Source organism: Aythya marila (genome assembly GCF_965140915.1).
Source record: "Aythya marila genome assembly, chromosome: Z".
Classification (NCBI taxonomy): Eukaryota; Metazoa; Chordata; class Aves; order Anseriformes; family Anatidae; genus Aythya; species Aythya marila.
In genome coordinates this window covers 67,968,164-67,987,158 of record NC_139080.1, presented here as the reverse complement: position 1 = coordinate 67,987,158, position 18,995 = coordinate 67,968,164, and the positions used below count along the sequence as shown (strand labels likewise).

The 18,995-nt window shown below is 41.3% G+C and overlaps 1 protein-coding gene across 9 annotated transcripts in view; it reads right to left on the bottom strand.

The window, feature by feature from the left end:
* Positions 1 to 2,933: 2,933 nt before the first annotated feature.
* The window catches only part of SEMA6A (semaphorin 6A), a 117,988-nt gene continuing 101,926 nt past the window's right edge, over positions 2,934 to 18,995 (bottom strand). For all 9 annotated transcript variants that reach the window (XM_082782904.1, XM_082782905.1, XM_082782902.1 and 6 more), the window contains one exon: positions 2,934 to 7,106. In XM_082782904.1, the coding sequence (XP_082639030.1) occupies positions 5,917 to 7,106 (1,190 nt within the window). In that variant the 3' untranslated portion in view covers positions 2,934 to 5,916. The remainder of the gene's footprint in view (positions 7,107 to 18,995) is intronic.

The following is an 18,995-nucleotide window of genomic DNA, read 5'->3' as shown; positions in this document are numbered from 1 at the left end:
TCTCCTTTGCTGATCAGTAATTGTGCTTACCTAGACATGTGGCAATCGCTTTGGACTGATGGTTGAAATAAGCCAAGGACTTGAATAGCAGAAAGTTTTATATTCTGATAATAAACTTGGCTAATTAAAACAAGATGCAGATGGTACTGCCACCTAGCAATTTTCACCTCACTTACTCTGACTCCAATTATAGCCTTTCCCTACTGACTTACACTGTTTAAATTACAAAGGCAGGGGACAGATGACTATTTACCTGTTTCTATTCATACAAAGAAGTCTAACACATCATCGTTTTCCTGCACAAGGCATGTGATGATGGTCTTAGTGCTTATTCCAAAAAGAGAAGTACCTCCTTTCTTAAAAAGCAAAAAAAGTAGTAAAAAGACCACTCAGAGACTCATTAGCAGGCACACTGCAGGAAATGTATGAATATTACACACACAGTGTGTTCCTCTAACACTTGTTGGTTCGAGCAGGTGCCATACTTCTGGGAAATTAACTTTAATTGGATAAATAGAAAACTGGTCTTAACTAAGCCAGTACAACCCACTGTCTTAGCTTATTATTTTCTTTAGACACTCTGAAAAGCCTGGTGCTGCTCCCTTGGGTGGTTTTTGCTTCTTCACGGAGTAAACTGCTTTCACAAGGGAGAGGTTGGACAAACAGCTGGCAAGAATGGGTTAAGCTTGCTTGATCCTGCTGCAATGTGAAGCAGACAAGACCCCACTTTGGGTCCTCTACAGTGCTCTAAATAAGATCTATAAGCAGGCTGTGGAGAGCAGGAATTCATGTCCAGCCCCAGGAGAGCAATCATACCCTGGCTGGTTTTGTGTTGGAGGAATGATCTGGAGTCACATCCCAAAAATGACTCAAACCACTGGCTGAGCCACTATGTTGTTCCCAATATCGGTGCATCACTGCTGTGGTACCAACTCCTGTTATGCAAAATCATCTGTCTTTCTGTACGTAAACAGCTCTGAACAGCCCATGCTTTTCTTGTGTTTCTGCCTGCAACTTTTCATCTGAGAATCTTCCAGATGCAAAATATTCTCTGTTGTCAAAGCTGCAATGGGGCAGGACTTAACAAGGTTGTGTTTGAAATTACACTCCTGTGTAGTTTGAAAAGGTGTCTCTACTGGAGGGAGAGAAGAGAGGAGGGCAGTGGAATGTGATTTTTTTTTTTTTTTACCTATGGCTTTGAGTAAATCAGCTAGGTTACATTTCTGTAAAAAAAAAAATTGTTGAAATTAATGCTGATTGGAAAGGAACTTCTATACATCCTCAGTGACATGCTAAATGAGGCTAACATGAGTACCATTACTATGATGAATAAGTTAACATTAACTCAGTCAAACTGCTCAGATCATCAACCCTGCTTCTCATGTGTATCTTCTTTGTCCAGGCCAAACCCACTGATTTCCATGGAGTGGCACCAGTGCTTCCTTCAGGGGATGGATCTCACCATACAGATAGCTTAGAGGTCTTCTCCCCTGTCAAAAGCCACCCTACTCGATCATCTGAACTGAAATGCTGAGGGCACTGCCTCTCTTGGCTGAGCTGTGGGTGCTCAGTGGAGCAACCTGTCCTTGCCAGCATCCTGCTGCTTCGCATGCCCATGTCCCACCAGGGCAATGGGATCTGACACACCCTGTGTCCTTTAGTTGGTCCTATCTGCACAGCCATATGGTGAGACAGAGCTCTCCTGGTGACTATGTGCATGGGCCCTGGGGAAACACTGAGAAGGAAAATTGCTTTAAGGTTTAACACCCCCATTTGGGAAGAAGTCTGTGGCACACAGGCAGAACAGTTGCAGAGCCTATAGGGCTCTTGCATTAGGGCATCCCCTTCCCTCACTCCCTCCCTCGTGCCCATGCTTTAACATGACTCTCCTCTCACTGGCAACAGCAGGATGAGCCTTGTTAGAGAGTCAGCTGGTGCTGCTGCCAGAGGCGATCCTGGTGCCTCTCCCCAGGCCAAGCCTGATCCATGGGAATGACTAAGGCCATCTGGCAGCACAGCACACAGCTGAGGGGCACCTTCAGCAAGACCAGGGGTTATTTAACTTAGAAAAACAAACAAGAAGGAGCAATGAAGCAGCAGCCTGCAGTTATTTATAGAGGAATACTAATATTAATGTTAATATAGAGGTATCTCTACCTTTGCGTAGCTTCCCTAGATGCAGCTTGTATGAAAGGTTTCAGAACAAGCTGGACAGTGTATCTTCACAGGGGACCAGCTGTAGACTGAAAATGACACGCTCTGCCAAGTTTCTAGCAGGTAACACAAAGCTGTGTGACAAAACAAAACTACTAAGTCCAGTTACTAAAGCAGATGAGTGCTCAGCTTCAGGGGAGAGGCTGTGAGTATGTTGTCCGCACTTACACAAAATCCATGCGGAGGATGTTGGTACGTTTTAATCACTGTCAGGATGAGGGACATTGTATATGCTTTCGTTATTTATCTGTTTACTACCATTTTCTTGCAGAATTAAAGTCTCAGGCAACATCCTCTAGATCAGGCCTATAAAGCACAATAGATTTATGCCTGCTAAAAGAAAACACAGGCTCCCCCATTATTAATGTGCAAAACCTGGAAATGAAGTCATATCTGTATGATGATCTATTTTGGTGGACCACGTGTGCTTAAATCCCATCCTTGATCTCTTAAACTATCAAGTCTGCCATAAATATTTGATGATGAACAAGCTCATAAAAAGAAAATGTAGAATATGAATAGAGGGAGAGCAAATGTGTGATTCAATTTTTAATTACCATCGCCTTATTCTAAAGTCAAGTTCATCTTCAAGAGACAGAAAACAACAAATTTATTTCTCTAACCTGGCCTAAATGATCAACATTGAATTTATTTATTTATTTATTTTTGAAGGAAAAAGATGAATCCTCACAGGAACCAAAGAATTGGGACACAAGAAATAAAGTAGAACAGTCTGGTTTTATTACCATATGTAATCAAGAGCTTTTATTTCCCATTATCTTCTCATTTCTTTCTTTATCTTTCTTGTTTTCTCTCTCTCTCTTTTCTTTTCTTTTTTTTTCCTTTTTCTTTTTTTTCTTTTCTTTTTTTTTAATTTTTTTTTTACAACATACATTAAGTTGTGAATCAGATGTTAGGGGGATGTGGAAATGTAGGGAAACTGGTGACATCACGATACTCTACAACTTTACAACAAATGAGAGTCTGAATTTGTTGCATCTACCAGTGTATAGCAAGGGTGGAAAGCAAAGGCACACATAGGTTTATGAACCCCTCAAAACAAGGGGTGGAAGGGAACCGGTGACGGGGAAGGACAAGCAGAGAAGACCCGCTGAGTACCAAATGAGAATTTCAAGGTCAAGCTGGTAGCGGACAAGATGTATATTACAAAGGCAGGCTGCTGTACAAGCTGCTGCTGTGATTATTCACTTCTGCATTTTGACAGGACGCTTTGCTGAGTCATAGCCATGGGGCCTGTGCATTTGGTACTCAGGGGGTTTGGAGCTTGGTGAGAGAGTTGTGAGTGGGTTCTCTTCAAAAATGACCTTGCTACCTACAGTTTTCAAAGTTTTTTTTTTGTTGTTGTTTGTTTGTTTGTTTGTTTTTATTAAAACAACACCATTGCTTTGGATACAGATCTATCTACTCCAGTCTGCATAGTTCACTAAGGGTGAACAAAATTATTTCATAAAAGAAGCCATGATGAAATGAAAGAACATGCAAGCACCCTTGTTACACACTTTGGTCTAGACCATCCAGACTTTATATATACCATCTATAAGCTAATGGACTTAAAATCTGTCTTTTCAGTCATTCAGAAACAAAACCAAAACCCTGAAAAACAAATGGAAGTATAAAATTTTAAAAAACAAATTGAAACAGAAACAACCACCTTACTCAAACATACTGTTCAGTAGATATATATATATATATAAAAAGCTTAGAAGCGATCCCCATCGTTTGTCTACAGTATGTTGACACAGTTATTGTAACAGATTAAAAACACATCTACATTTTTGCATAAACTGAAAGACTGGAAAGGAACTTACACACCTGCGCGCACACACACACGCACACACCTGTGTGCGCGCACACTCCCACACTAGCTACATGCACAGTCACACAAAAGAAACAAAGAAAAAAAAATACATTTTTTTTCCCCAGAGGAGTATATGCAGCATCCTTCTGGAGCAGCAGGTAGCTGCAGCAGGAGCCTGCCTGCCTGTCCTAGCTCCGTGTGCCCTGCGTGCTGCGGGACGTGTGGCTGGGTGTGCTGCGGGGCTTGGCACCACTCGCTGGTGCCTGTCCCCAGCCAGGCAACACGCCAGCCCCAGGGGACAAGGTTGTTTGTGGCTTCTCTGCTGCCCAGGGAGAACGATCACTGTAGACGGGGCGCGGGAGGCAGGGAAGGGCGGCACGGTGCCTTTGGGGCAGCACAGCTGGAGGGTGGTTTTGGGAGAGGACTTGGCACAGCTGAAAGTGGGATTGACCCGGAGGGTTCGGCACTGGCCTGGTATCTTGAGGGACATGAGGTTGTGCCAACAGCCACTACATTCTTCTTCGAATGTCTTTGCTCTGATTCTTGAGAGGGCTTAGAGGAGGAAGGACCAATAAATATTTGCATTACTCCAAGGAGAAAAAGAAAAAGGTTTTACATACTACAGCTCACAATTATACACAACTGAGGGTGTAAGGCACAAATTTACATGTGGAAGAAAACAGGCTATTCACAGATATATTCCCACGAAAAACCCGTGTGATAAGACCATAATTTATGCATGGTAACAGCCGGCGTATTAACTAGTTCACACTGTTTGAGGATTTTGTTTGCCGTCTCACATGCAAGGTGAAATGAGATGGCACATCACAAGCTGGTGCCTTCACAGAAAGTATTAGCTACTGACAAAGCCATGTTGATAGCAATGGTGCACAAATGTGCGGCTTTTAAGAGTTTCTCTTGCAGTTGCGTTAGAAGTTATGAACTTGTGGTATTTGTTTGTTGCTGTCTTAGGTCAGAGGCCCAGCCGGCTAATTAGCTGAGAGACTTAAATAGATATCCCCGTTTTTTGTTTTGTTTTGTTTTGTTTTGTTTTTTTTCAGCTAATCAGACAGTCCAGGCACAAAGTTCAGAATTCCAGCTCCAACTTATTTAACTCAGTGGATTTATTGGAAAAATAAAAGAGTTTTAATTACTCCAGTTAATAGGTTTCACGTTAAATAGGTATAACTTTCAAGGTACTTCTCTGAAGAGCTGCTCACAGGATGATATGCAGAAGTCATTTCCTTAGGAAAAATGAAAGTTGAACAATAAATAAGAGGAGTTACTTTCGTTAACAGTCACATGTTATTCATTAAAAGAGAAGGGTAGCAGAAATCTATGACATAGTTTGCCCAGCATGGCATTTAACTGCTGTAACCAAATGGCTGTAACACTGGTGGGCATTTCACAGTACCTGCACTTAGTAAACTTCTGCCATTGTTAAATCAGAGTTAGCTTTATCAATGCATTCTTTTTTATTTATTTTTTTTATTTTTTTTAAATATTTTTTTTTCCTTTTGTTTTTGTAATTATGGGTTTTGCTTTTCAGAGCACTCTTTCCCAGTTCAGGAATGCACTGTGCAGTTGGGAGGGTGAAATGTCACGGTCATCTTTCACCTGTGTGCTTTTGGCTCAATGTTTGTGATGGAGAGTTAGTCTTTTGAACAAAGAACCAGAGGGCTGTGGGGGTGAGTCCTGCAGTCGCAAACCTTCGACCATGGGTCATATGGCTCGGGTTAAAAAAATATTCCACTTTTCCCAGAGAGCAGAATCAACACATCCTCAGCTTGCAACAACCATCTTCTCAGAGGAGCAGTTGCAGAACACTGGCTTTCAAGGGCAACCTCTGCTTAATTGCTGTTCTACCCCCCACCCCACTGTGATTATGTACATGCATCATTGGGCTTCATGGATGTGGAGAGTGGAGCAAAAGAAGGTTTGGGAGGTACGTCTGGCTTTAGCGAGGGCGTGCGTTTCAGCCCCGACCTCGTCAGAGAGTTGTACGCGGTGAGACTCGGCTGTCGAGATACAGTCACGGCCTGTGCCTGCGCGGCGTGGACCTGTATGGAGTCTACTCGCTGCGGAGCGGGCGGTGGGTTGTCACCCCTGCCGAAGCTCTGATTTCGGGAGAGGTGGGACGAGTTAGAGGAGTTGGTGTTGTTTCTTTTGAGAGTTGACGCCTGGTGACTTCTTGTGAGCGAGTTTGTTGGGTAGTTCCTCTTGTAGTCCACGCTGTAGGCAGAGGAATGCATTTCCAGCCGCTTGCTCAGGCCACTCTGGGACAGCGAGGTGCTTGGGGGCCCAAGGGAGGCTTCCCGCTGGGGCACCTTTGGCGGCATGCTGTCGAGACTCTCCACCAGGTTAACCCCGTGGCTGGGGCTTTTGCTGCTGAGGTGATCCTTGATGGTTTTGTACTCAAGGGTAGCATTCTGGTCCTCCACAGACATCTGAGCCCCATCGCTCATTTTTGGCTGGTCGACGTACTCATGCTGGTAGCCTTGCTGGGAAATGGGCAGGACCACAACGCTAGGGATGTGGCTAGGAGAAGCCCTGAGCGGCAGGTCAGTTGGGATCACGGGAGAGGCCATTGGAGGGATATCTTTTGTGCAGGCATTGATGAGGTTCTGGTTTCTTTCCCATTCCCTGCTGCCACGGCTCGGCTTCCTCTTCTGTTGCAGGGTTGGGGTAGACTCAGGGGTTGGCAGGGCAGCTAAGTCCAGGTGGTGCTGGTCGGCCTTGATTAGCATCTTGGCAGTGCTGCCTGGGGTCGCCAGCTTGCCATTGTGCATCAGGGGCGTGAGGATAGCTTCAGGCTTTGGCTCCTTGGACTGAGCATCTCCGAAGAGGCCGCTGAGCTTGGTAACGCTGCTCATGGAGCCGCGGCGGGAGTGGGTCAGCTCCTTCTCCTTCCTCTGCACAACAGCCACATCTCTGCGGCGGTGGTCGCAGATGCAGTACACTATGATTCCCGAAAAGACGGCCCCCATGACAAAAGCAAGAATTACTGCAATGGCCAGCAGGGTAACTGGCACCAGCTGATCGTGACCCTTCAGGTAACTCTCCCGAATCACTCCTGAAATAAACAGCATACAATAGTTAGGTAAACCAAGGATAGGGAAAAGCCACTTATCATTAACTACTTCATTCAAAGGTACTCCTTGGGAGGTTTGTTTGTGTACTTCAAGGTGATTTTTGATCAGCTTGCCCAAATTTAGAGGCATACTGTCCTTGCCAGCTACATCTTACATGCACAGCCTTGTGCTCTCAGTACAGCTTTCAGATCTGGAGCTGAACACTATGAAGTTCATGGAGGGAGAGAGAATTCACTTGCAGGGCAGTTAAAATCAGTTTGAAATCCATGCCCTGGGCAAATTCACACTGACTTTGAGAGGTCAGAGCTATTACTTTTCTTCGTCTGACATACTGCTCATTCCTCCCCTCCCTCTATCCCATCTCTCCTCAGCTAATGACATCTTATTTTTATTACTGTATATTGTTCAGACTGAAAATCCTGTAAAAGGAAGAGAGGAGAGAGAAGCTCTGCAAATATCAGAGAAGTGCATCCCATGTTGTTTAAGGCTTGTCATTCTGTTATCTTTGTCATGTGTTTTAAAAGTCACTGTCACATGCCTGAGCTTCAGGAGGATGCTTAAATAACCATGAAAGACAGAGCACAGTGTGGAAATGTACTGAGCCTTGCAGAGGATTGTCCTTGCTCTTCCAATTTTTAAAGCTCTCTCTTGTTCTGGACACATGAATAGGCTGACCTCTGCAGTGAAGCTTATCCTTTTTCAGCTGAAAGCTCTGACTTTGAGGGCCTCATTTGGTGGCTCTGTGCTGTGGTCTGAGATTAGTGTCAAATCTTACTTGGCCCTCCAAACACTCCCTGTCAGAGAGGGCATCTTTGGCAGAGTGTGTCTCCTCAGTCTGAAGTCCCTCACACAGCATTAATCAATACTCTGAATTTCTAAAGAAAGGAACTTTTTCCTGACATAGTTGGGCATCAAGCCAACAGCACTAATGAAACACAAGCACAGAGGCTCTATTTTTTTTTTTTTTTTCATTTCTGTTTTTGTTCTTAATGCTTAACAAGGCACAGCCACTGCCTGACAAGGAGCTGAAGGAACGTCTCTCCCACCTCTTTCTCCAGAGAGCATCCAAATGCCAGGGCATTAAAAGCTCCACATGCTCTAAGGAAATATAAGCCACATCCTTATTACAGGAGAGACAGCAAGACAGGAAGAAAAGTACCTCCAACGCTCTCCTGGGACCTTGTGAAGATACAAAACTTTCATGTCATAAATCACCTTCTCCTTTAGAATAATGTCTATTTGTGTATTTGGCAGACAAGGTATCTGTGGCCCAGAATTAGAACCAAATGCAAAATACTCCTCAGCAAACTGTGTTAAAAGAGTACTGAAAAGTTGCCATTATCTCACAGAAACCTTTGATAAGTGTTCTGGGTAGATACAGTATTGCTTCCACAGCATGTATTTTCTGTTCCCATTTAATTACAGTGTTTAGTTGGACAAGGGATATTTGCTTACAAGATAGGAACTTTAAAAGCAAAACAGCTCTTGAAATCATAAGCTTCTGCTGGTGACATCACAGCTGTTTGCCATGGAAATTACCATGCTGTGACAAACAGAGGGTTGTGATTTCATGAGGAGAATAAGGAGCAAGGGCACATGATCCCTTAGGAAACTTAAGAGTCTGCATTCATATAAATGTCTTCACAAGTAGGGGGAGGAAAGAAGACCTCAGGAAACAATGTCTAAGTAAAAACAATCTTCAAATCAAATGTTTCACAGAACCCTCTTTCAAAGCCCAGAAGCTTTTATTAGGTAGACTTTTCTACTCTTTGTCAAGAACACCTAACAGAAGGTGGTAGTGCCTAGCCTTTAAATTCACACACAAGACTGCTGTATGTAGATCAGAAGCATGATCTGGTGGCCACAGCATCACCAATAGGAACTCCACTTCACTGCAAAGGTGACAGTCTTCTATGAACCCTACACCTGCCAATATTTACTTGCTAGTACTGTCATAATTTTCAGACCAAATTTTTTCACACTTGTAAAACTGCCTGTGGTCATTAGCTGGAAAATCAAAAGTGGGAAGTCTTGAACGGGTGGAAAGGATGGTCAAATCCTTCTGATATTTGCAGTGTTAATGTCTATCAAGAAATGCATTGCTAGGCAAGATATTAAGGAAAACTTCAGCTTAAAATGCCTGATTTCAGGGACACCTTCCATTGAAAAACTTCTCAGAGAAATGCTCCTTTGAGTGCTGAAGTCTTGTGTTTTTTTTTCACAAAAAAGACTCAAAATCCCAGCTCAATGCCTACCTAAGCATCTACAATCGTTAAGCCTGTCTGTGTCTGGAAGCAGAAGCCATGCATAACCCGAGAGGAAGGGACAGGACTTTTCACAGAATTACAGACTGGTTTGGGTTGGAACGGACCTTAAAGATCATCTAATTCCACCCCCCAACCCCCGCCATGGGCAGGGACGCCTCCCACTAGACCAGGTTGCTCAGACTAGACTTTTCCTAGTTTATGCATTTCTAGCACTTTAACTGTCATTTGCAGTTGTGGCACAGAGGCAGAAAACAGAAGCCTTGTCTTCAGCTTTCCCTGTCTGGTTCTGTAGAAGGACTTGAACCCAGGTGACACAAGGTATGAGAAGCTTTTCCCCACATGTGAGGAAAAAAGAAACTAACTAATCACTGGGACAGAGATTTCTCTCACATGTTATACCTCTTTCCAGTAAGGCGTTGCAGCAGATAAACCAGTTTGCTCTGGGGAAGCTTACTTGCTCTGCGTGGAGCCTGGTATAACAATGATAGATGGATGGGTGCTCCATGCCTGGCACTTCCTGATGGCTACGTGAGGCTGCTCTCCTCACTCAGCCTTCTGCTTCAGGCTATTCTATGACTGACAGCTGTAAAACAGAAACCTGCATCCCTGCATACAAAAGCAGCATGAAATCTTGCCATCGGTTTTACATTACCAATGGATATGGACTCATTACAACTCAATTTACAAAATTACCACACATTTCAAACTGAGTGACCATGTGTACTCAAGAAAAGAATAGCTGAAATGCTGCAGGTCGCACTGCAGGTGTTTTATGAGCAGAGATTTATGAGGGCCTTAGAACAGTTCTGATTTTAGATAGTTCCTCCTGAGCTCAAACCTTCCTGAAGTTTGTTAGGTTTCCTAGACTAGAGTGAAAAGATATTTAACTTTAGTGGCTTTGCCCTAGGCAGGTGGATCTTCTCTGGACACAATCTCAGGTCAATGAGGTAATTTAGTTTTTATGATGGATCACATCCAAGTGTCTTATGTAAGTAATCCCAACAATTTTAACCTAAATAAAATGATTAGGATTGGCAAGATTTGACCTGCATTAATGATTATGAAACAGATACAATTAAGTAATGAATAAGTATGAGGAATGTTCAGCATCCTGCTATCAAGACCACGGGGAGAGAAATCTAATATGAAATAGGCTACTGCAGTTGTCAATCAACATCTCAAGCCCCTAGCATCAGTAGCAACTGCCTTCACAGAATGGGATGAATAGGCAAGTGTGTGATCCCAGTGATGGGCCCAGAATGTGCCAGTCTGAAAGCAAACAGTGTTTGTGCCACTTTATATACTTCATTGTGTGTGGTTTTACACATCCTGTGGTTCTTAAAGAACTGTTCACAAGGCTCAGTTTGGCATCATTCATTAGCACACATTATTGAAAGGATTAAAATAAATGAAGAAAATAGTTGAAAAAACATAGGGTCTACATTTTTGTAAGTCAGACAAAATATTTCAACCACCAGCTTTGAGGAAATATCTGTTACTGAAAAGTCTGATAACTGTATGTTATCTGACATTCTTGACACTGTGTACTGGAAAATTGACTAAGCTGGCTGCATAAAATACTATGGGAACAGACTGTAAAATATGATAGATATAAATACTGTTATATTAGTTTCATCATATATTTAATAATAAAAAAATATCTGTACAAAATACTATTACCTTGCACTTTTAAAATATTCTCTCTAGCACTTTCTTGTTTGCAGTACATTCTTTCCAGATATGAAAATGCACTGTTTATTTCATTTATTAGTTTGGAAGTATTTATCCATACTCTTGTTTGTTTTCTGTAGCACCTGAAGACATATCATCGTAGATAGAAACCAGCTACTCTATTAACAGAATTACCTGTACTAACACTATATTTGGGAAAGTTCTGGTGGTAAAATAGCAGTAAAACTCAAACAGCTTCAAAGACATAGATGAGGTTAAATATTTGCAACCTCAAGGATCAGGCTTTACACGTAATGCCACAAACATGCTGCACTTATCTGTCTCCCTGAAGTCTTCCACTGAAGACAAACTCTGTTCCTTGTGAATCACAACTGGGCTTATGAGTGCAGAGCCTTCATATGCGTGATGTACTATTATTTCTGTCTTCTAAAAGGGCCAGGCCAGTGACCTGATATTCTCCACTTTCCATGGCTATTGTGATTCTTACAGACAACCTGATCCTTCCTGCTCCACTAGCTTTCTGTAATTTCACCCCATGTCCTTTTGTTTGTATCATCTAACATCAACATTAATTTTTCTGAGAATATACAGTATACTGTAATGTGTTGTATAATCTGGAACACAAAAAATCACCTCTTCTTGCTCATCTAATGAAAGAGAAGACCTGATATATAAGTCACTACTTCTTCCAGCAGAGCTTATAGATAAGATATGGCTGACTGGTTGGTTAAAAGGACACTAAGAAAAATGTTTCCGAACATCCAAAGTGTTCCAGTTCTGAAATGAGTTAGTGCTTGCATAAATCATATGACTAGAATATTGATCTAACTTGTTCCCCAAAAGGTAGCTGGGGAAAAAGCAAGGAGACATACATTTTATGACAATAATAGAAATAATTTTTCTAAAGTTCTGGAAAAAGTGAGAAACAAACTTTTTGAATGCCTCTTGGTGAAAATAAGAGAGAAAAGATCAGATGTGATGTAATGACCTAGATATATGGAACAGTAGATAGGAAGTAGGAAAGAGATGGGGCTTCTTCTCATCAGCTAACAAAAGTATTTAAGGGTTAAGGCTTCACCTGAACACCTGTTAAAAAGCAGTACAACAAGATGTGCACAGTGCTGAAAGTGTTACCACATGGAAACCCTGATGACACTATTCTCTGCATGTTCTGGTTGTTCTAATTCTAACAGAAAGAAAAAGAAAAAGAAAAACAAACAAACCAACCCACCAAATTCTGAGGGCAGAATCAGGATCATGTAAACAAAGGAACAGAGTTCAACATCCTAAAGAATATACGGCATGAATATAACAGAATAGGAATAATGAATGCCAGTATGGTAAGTTTGAATAAGGAGGACAAATAATGAAAGATACAGAGATTGAAGCATTTACAATTTTTCCTGCTTCACTTTTAAGCAAGAATCCACACTCTGGTCTCTGATCAGAAATGTAACAAATTCAGGCAATGTGGTGCTGACCAGAACAGAGAAAAGAGATACAAAAATTCAGATCATGTGTATGTTTTCAAATTGTGTAATGGAATTGGCCAAAGCAGTCTCTAGACTCTGTGCAGGTTCTTGGATGATGCTGAAGGAACTATGAGTAGCAGGAGCTCTGGAAAAGGGCAACCATTTTACCTGTCTTTGGGATGGGCCAAAAGGAGAACCTAGCAGACGACAGACCTGACAGTCCAATTTTTAGAATGGGAATGACAGTAGAACGAATGATTGAACTGCCAATGTTATAATCATTCTAAGGATAATACAGTCATTATATACATATAAACTGAAGCAAATTTGCCAAGAATAAATTATATTAAACTAGCTAAACTTCCTTCCTTGACAGGATAAATGATTTACTTTTTATGGAGAAACATTAAGTATGATACATTTTGACTCATTTTGTCACAAGCAAATAAAAGTGATCTAACACCTGCTGAAAAGCCGCACTTGAGAAGTATTGATCAATGATCTGTTTGGAAAGAGACCTGAAGTAGATTGTCCTCCACAGGGTTCCCTATTTAGACAATGGGAAGTCCAAGGAACCCTTGTTAAGCTGTGGTAAATGGTTTTCTTTCTGTGGAAGGAGGTGCAAACTTTCATAAGTATGTAATCTATGTTATGAAATTAAATGGTGGAAGTACGACAAAATAAAGAACCAAAACAGTTCCTTAGGTAAAGGTGGACTGGGTAGTAGTATAAATGCAGTGGGTCCACAAGGATTCTTACTACTCTTGGAGCACTAGCTTCCTTGTATCTGTTTTGAATGAATGTGTCTGTCTCAGGAGAAGAGCAATTCAGAGGCATCTGCAGAAAGGAGACTGCAAGTCCAGAGGTCTAGCAAAAGAGCTGTATCCCTTTAGCATGTGCAGCACAAACAGAAGTCTTTTCTGATGAAGGCTGATTTTCTTTCTTTCATCTGTGATCAGGGATAGAGATGGCAAAACCTCAAGATGAGTCCCACAGTCACTTTTCCTCTAAATCTGTTTCTGTCTGTGCTTCACAAACGGAAATTCCAGCTAATAACACCCACAACTGCTTGATGAACAAAAACAAACAATCCTACTTCCTAGTTTGACTAGCTTAATGTGAGGCTGCTTTAGTGATACAAGAGGCCGGATGTGGTCTGCTTTTATGACCAAGCTAAAGTCAGTGGGAATAACAGGAGCAGGGCAGAGAGCAATATCTGGTCCCGTAACTACAAGTTCCTGTGTGTGAATAACCTCATTACCTGTCATCAAAAATAATGCGTTTCTGTTTGAGTACTACAGCTAGCTGTGGTGCGGATACAAAGACACCTCTGTTCCAGATATGATTTATGGCCCTGAGAGGTGCATGCTGGACAATGAGGTGACCACATGCCATGTGCATCAAGAACACTCTGTGAGCATCACTGCAGGGAGCTTTTGTTGTCTAGTTTTCCAATATTGCCTGTGACAGATGGTAAAGTAATAACCCAAAATGGTGGCACACATGAAACTGAAAAACAGAGGTGGGAAATGAAGAATGATGTTTTGGCAGGGAAGTGGGGGAATAACTACCAAGGAATAAGGTAATATTTAAGCCTAGACCACACATTAACAGCAGTCAGGGAGTGGGTGTCTTTGTTGTCTTAAACTTTACCTCTCTAAATGGAAATCAACCCACTTCCATCTCCAACACCTACAAAATCACTTGAGACTTTCCACAGAGCAAGTCATTGTTCCACAAAGGCACAATGGTTTCGTTATTGTTGTTATTTAAGGAGAAAACCTGGCAGTTAATTTCTTTCTTCTGTGCAGGCTTTTCTGTCTGATGTATGTCTCCCTCTGCTTAGACTTGCAAGAATGCTGGTATAGGCTCATTATGAATGGAGGTTTTTACAGGCTTCAGAACATCTTTTTTAAATGCCACTGAAAAGGTTTTCAACATGTGTCTCCAGGTGTTAGAACTGTGTTTACAGGCAGTCTCATGCTGCTAAAAGACTATTTCAGCCTGGAAAATCTCTGCAGGTATTAACAAGCTTTCTTCTTCCTTTTTTTTTTTTTTAACCAGACATAGGAATTAAAAAAAAAAAAAAAAAAAAAAAAAAAAAAAAAAAAAAGTCTGGACAGCAAAATTAAAGTGACAGCAGGTTCAGGAATGACCAGAGTTTACCATGCATTTCTGAGATCTCATCTTATTGTTTTTCTTGGAGAAATAATTTCAAAGTTTCAGAATAAACCAACCACATTATAATCCAAATGATTTGATGTTAGCCACTGTATTGGAACTGCTTTGTTGACAAAGGTAAGTAACCTCTTACTTAAAGGTAAGTACAGCCCTCCCCCTGTAAAGCTGTATTGTTGATTTGTAAAGGTCTGTAACCATAAGTTTTGAAGTTTTGCATGACTGCTGAAAAGAGCAATCCATCTCCTTATGACTCCAATGCCTCCTCATGGCTCTTAAAGCCAGTAGACAAAGCTAGCTCAGATATTTAGCAAACAAAAAGAGGATGCATGTGCTTGAAGAGAAGAATGAGTTTAGTAAAGAAAAAGCCTTCAGTTGCAAGAGGCACAAGGATCCTCAGAGGTACAAAGAGAAAATGTACATCAGAACTTTGAAAAGAAAATTGACACATAACATGTCTGAACTAACATGTAACAAGCCTGAGAAGGATCTAAGCAATCAGATCAGACACAGAGTCCTCTGTCAAGGTGTTTTGGCCCATAGTCAGACCAATTTCAGAAGTAATACCTCCAGGACAGGTTCATCTATTGACCCTTAAGGGTGGTTTTACTTCTTTCAAGTGGTCCAAATTCTGTTACTTCTCCTATCTGATGAATATCTCGACACAACTCTCCATAGAAAAACGATGGTTGCAACTTCCTAGAAGAGGTGAGATCAACACATAGATCTGCTCTTAATGGGAAGATGCTGAATATTAATTCCTGCATTTCTTATGATATGTAAGTTATGCAAGAAAGGTTAAAGAAATGACTCCACCAAGTCCTTATGAGGTAACATGTGAGTCTTGAAGTACCATTTTCAAACAAGTTTTCAATTATCTGTTTTTATGAGCCTGCAATCCAATTTCTCTGCATGTCACAGCAGCCATACAAAACCTATACGATTGACATATATGTGAATTTTGACAAATTAGAAGGGAGCAGGCCTTTTCTGAAAGGGATTAATATAGATGGAAATTACAAACTCTGAACTAGCAAATTAATGCCCAGATATCTTCCACCCCCACTGAAATGAAGGGCTGCCAGACTGGAAAATGACCAGAGCAGCAAGCGCTTAGAATATTTTAAGTTGCATTACTTATATGCAGTAACTCTGTTAATAAGCCAATTTATTAAGTTGTCAGGTATGAGAGGAGCTTTGAGGTACACAGCCTCCTGGATCTACAATGCAATGAGATTCACCACAGTCCAGAAAGCCAGTCCAATTTTATTTGCTGCAGTGGCTTTGCTGAAGGCCAACTCTTGCACTAGAAAGCACTTGAGAACCTTTCTCCCACTGGCAGACAACATGGAGTGACTGGTCACTTTGAACTTTCCTGATTTCAGTATTTTCCTTCACCTCTCACCCTTTCCCAGTCAGCAACAATTTTTTTTTTTTTTTTTTGATGCCAGTGTGATGGGGAATAAGCAGAAATAGAAGGCCCCTTAAAACAGTAAACTAGGCATTTGCAATAGTTGAGACAAGATGTATAAAACCCAAATGTCAAGGAAAATTAATTCTTTTGTAGCCTGTCTCAGTAGAGGCAAGCTTTATACTGTTTTGCATCTTAAAAACACAAATTTCCTTTAAAGTCTGCTGTATTTCCTCTAATGACGTAAAAGAAGCTCAGTGCACATTCTGGGACCTTTCTACTATGCCTGGGATGAGCTTAAACATACCCAGCTGCTCTTTATTAGTTTACTTCAGGGGATCTTTCACAGCTGGGTTAAACCAGATTTACATATGTTTGGCTGAATATGCATGATTCCAGGGCTCCAGAGAAGTTGTCATAGCCTGCAAAGTGAATCTCTCATCTTCACAGTTCCCATTTCACTGCATGGAGCTCTTCTGACAGTGCAGAACAAATGGCGTTTTTTTTTTTTTTTTTTTTTCTGGTGTGGGCATTATGTATTCTAGGCAACCCAGTGCCTTTCTGGAAGCAGTTTTTATGTACAGTGTCAAGGAAAGAGAAGCTGTCACTGAGAAATTCTGTGGCTTTCCTTTTCCTTTCTTACAGCCTGTTTTGAACTATGGCCTTTCTGCACAACAGGGAGAAGTGAAGTTTTCTGAATGTCAACAAGAGCAGCTTTGCTTAGCAGGCTGAAACTCAAAGTAGCCTTACAGAAGAATTGGGGTTAAATTTCAAACACTTTATACGACCTAGAAACAAAAATTGTTTCCTCATCAAGTCTGATCTTCTTTAAATACACAGAAAATGGAAATGATGGTTTTAAGCAGATGACTAAACACATTGCAGCTGAACTAACATAGGAGCCATCTATTAAACATCCAAGACATTTAAATAAGACTGTGCCCTATATATTCTATTCCTTGAGGTCTTTGGAAATGATTATTGAAGTTGAACAGCTAGGTGACCAAGCCATCTATGTTTACTGATGCATACTGACTGTACTTCCTAGAGATAGTCCTCCTGTCCACAGCTGGGTTGCTGGTTAGGAGCATAGCTGGACCCCATGTTAGGCCTCCTCTTCTAAAGAGTGAATATGAAACCTCTTCCATCACTCATATGCCTAAAAAGTGTATTTTCTGACAGAAAGCAACACTGTGGATTAATTCTTCATTTTCTCTACACTCATGCAGGTATTTTCTTCAAGACCCGGACTTATGAATTAAAACATGCTCCCTGTCGTCTGTAAACGACCACTAGAAATATTTACAGGGTTGGGTCTGTAGACCAAAAATATTATAAAAAATTATATATGGCGGGTGTTTGGTATATGTTTTCCCTCTGTATTGTAATCCCATAGTCTCATCTGTCACTGAATACATTAGGCAACTGGGAAACTGGAGTGAGTTTGAAACACTGGCCACAACAGTAAGCAAGACAGATTTTACCTCTAGTTCTTTCTCTGTATCTCACTACTCTTCCAATATAAGTATTAGAAGCCTTGTTTCCTCTCAGTTATATTCGTTCAGATCTGCAATCCCTCCAGTAAAGCAAGCAGGGTTACTCCAGTTACATCCTGAGGCAAAAGACAGCATTTCCCTACTGGTCTTCTCATCCTGCTGCTGCTATCATCTCTCACTTCATTTTCTATCTCCAGTGCTGGCTTCTTTCATGTATTTTTCCTTTTGTCTATCCAATTTCTCTGCATTTTTTTTTTACTTGACTTTTAAAACCTTATTTATTTATCTATTTATTTATCTATTTATTTATTTATTTATTTTTACCATCTCCCCATCTTGCAGAAACCGCATGCACATCTATGCTTTAAAGCTGTAACTTCACTGACGCTTCATATTTGTGAATTTTTTAACATGTTCACTAATTATGGTGGCCAATCTGCTAAAGTGACTTCTGTAACTTCATTTTAGGGTGCGTGGTATGACAAGTAGGTGTCTGACCTCACTCTCAGGTCGTTGCCCTGGGGCCAGCAGCAATCTTGCCAAACCAGCTTCCTCTACAACACACTCACAGCCCATCCAGGCGACCTCTGGCCACCCAGCCACAGGCCAGGCATATTTGCTTTGTGGAACATCATCATCAGTGTGTCTGCATTACAATAACTTCCTCAACGCTCCACTTGCTTCTGCTACTGTTTCAAATCCTTTTTTTTTTTTAAAAAATTTTATGGATTTACAGTAGCATTTGTTCATTTTCTGCTCTTGATCTTTTTTAGGTCAGTATTTCCCACTGCTGCAAGCAAACCAGGGGTGCTTGCACAACTAATTAATCAACATGAAGGTAAGTGCTAGAACAATGAACTGACTGGCTTTTCTCATTATCTGTAGGCCAGTTTTCAAGATATGTTTACTGATCTACAGATACACAAATTTCCATGTGAGAAGTTAGCATCTCTCTCTCTCTCTTTTTTTTTTTTTTTTCCCTGGCACTGGGACTATAACAAGTTTTATCACAATCTCTGTGATACATTTTCTCTTTCCTCCTTTCTAAACACAGTGTAGGTGAGTCCAAACCTTTCAGGGAAGCATATGTGATGTTATCGAGTTGTCTTGCCATGAGCAAGCACAGATAAACCGTATTGTCTTTTCAGGTCTGCATGCTGGGTGTCTGAAAGTACCTGCTGATAATACTAATTTGGTTCAGTGTGTGAGAACTGCACACCAAGCTACATAAATACCCCCAGGGATCACTGGGTATAGCAAATTACTTTGTCTTACTGGGTGAGTGCCTTGGGGCATTGCCTGTAGCCTGGTCATATTTAGACTAAAAGCATATAAAGTGCTGCAGGACTGTAAG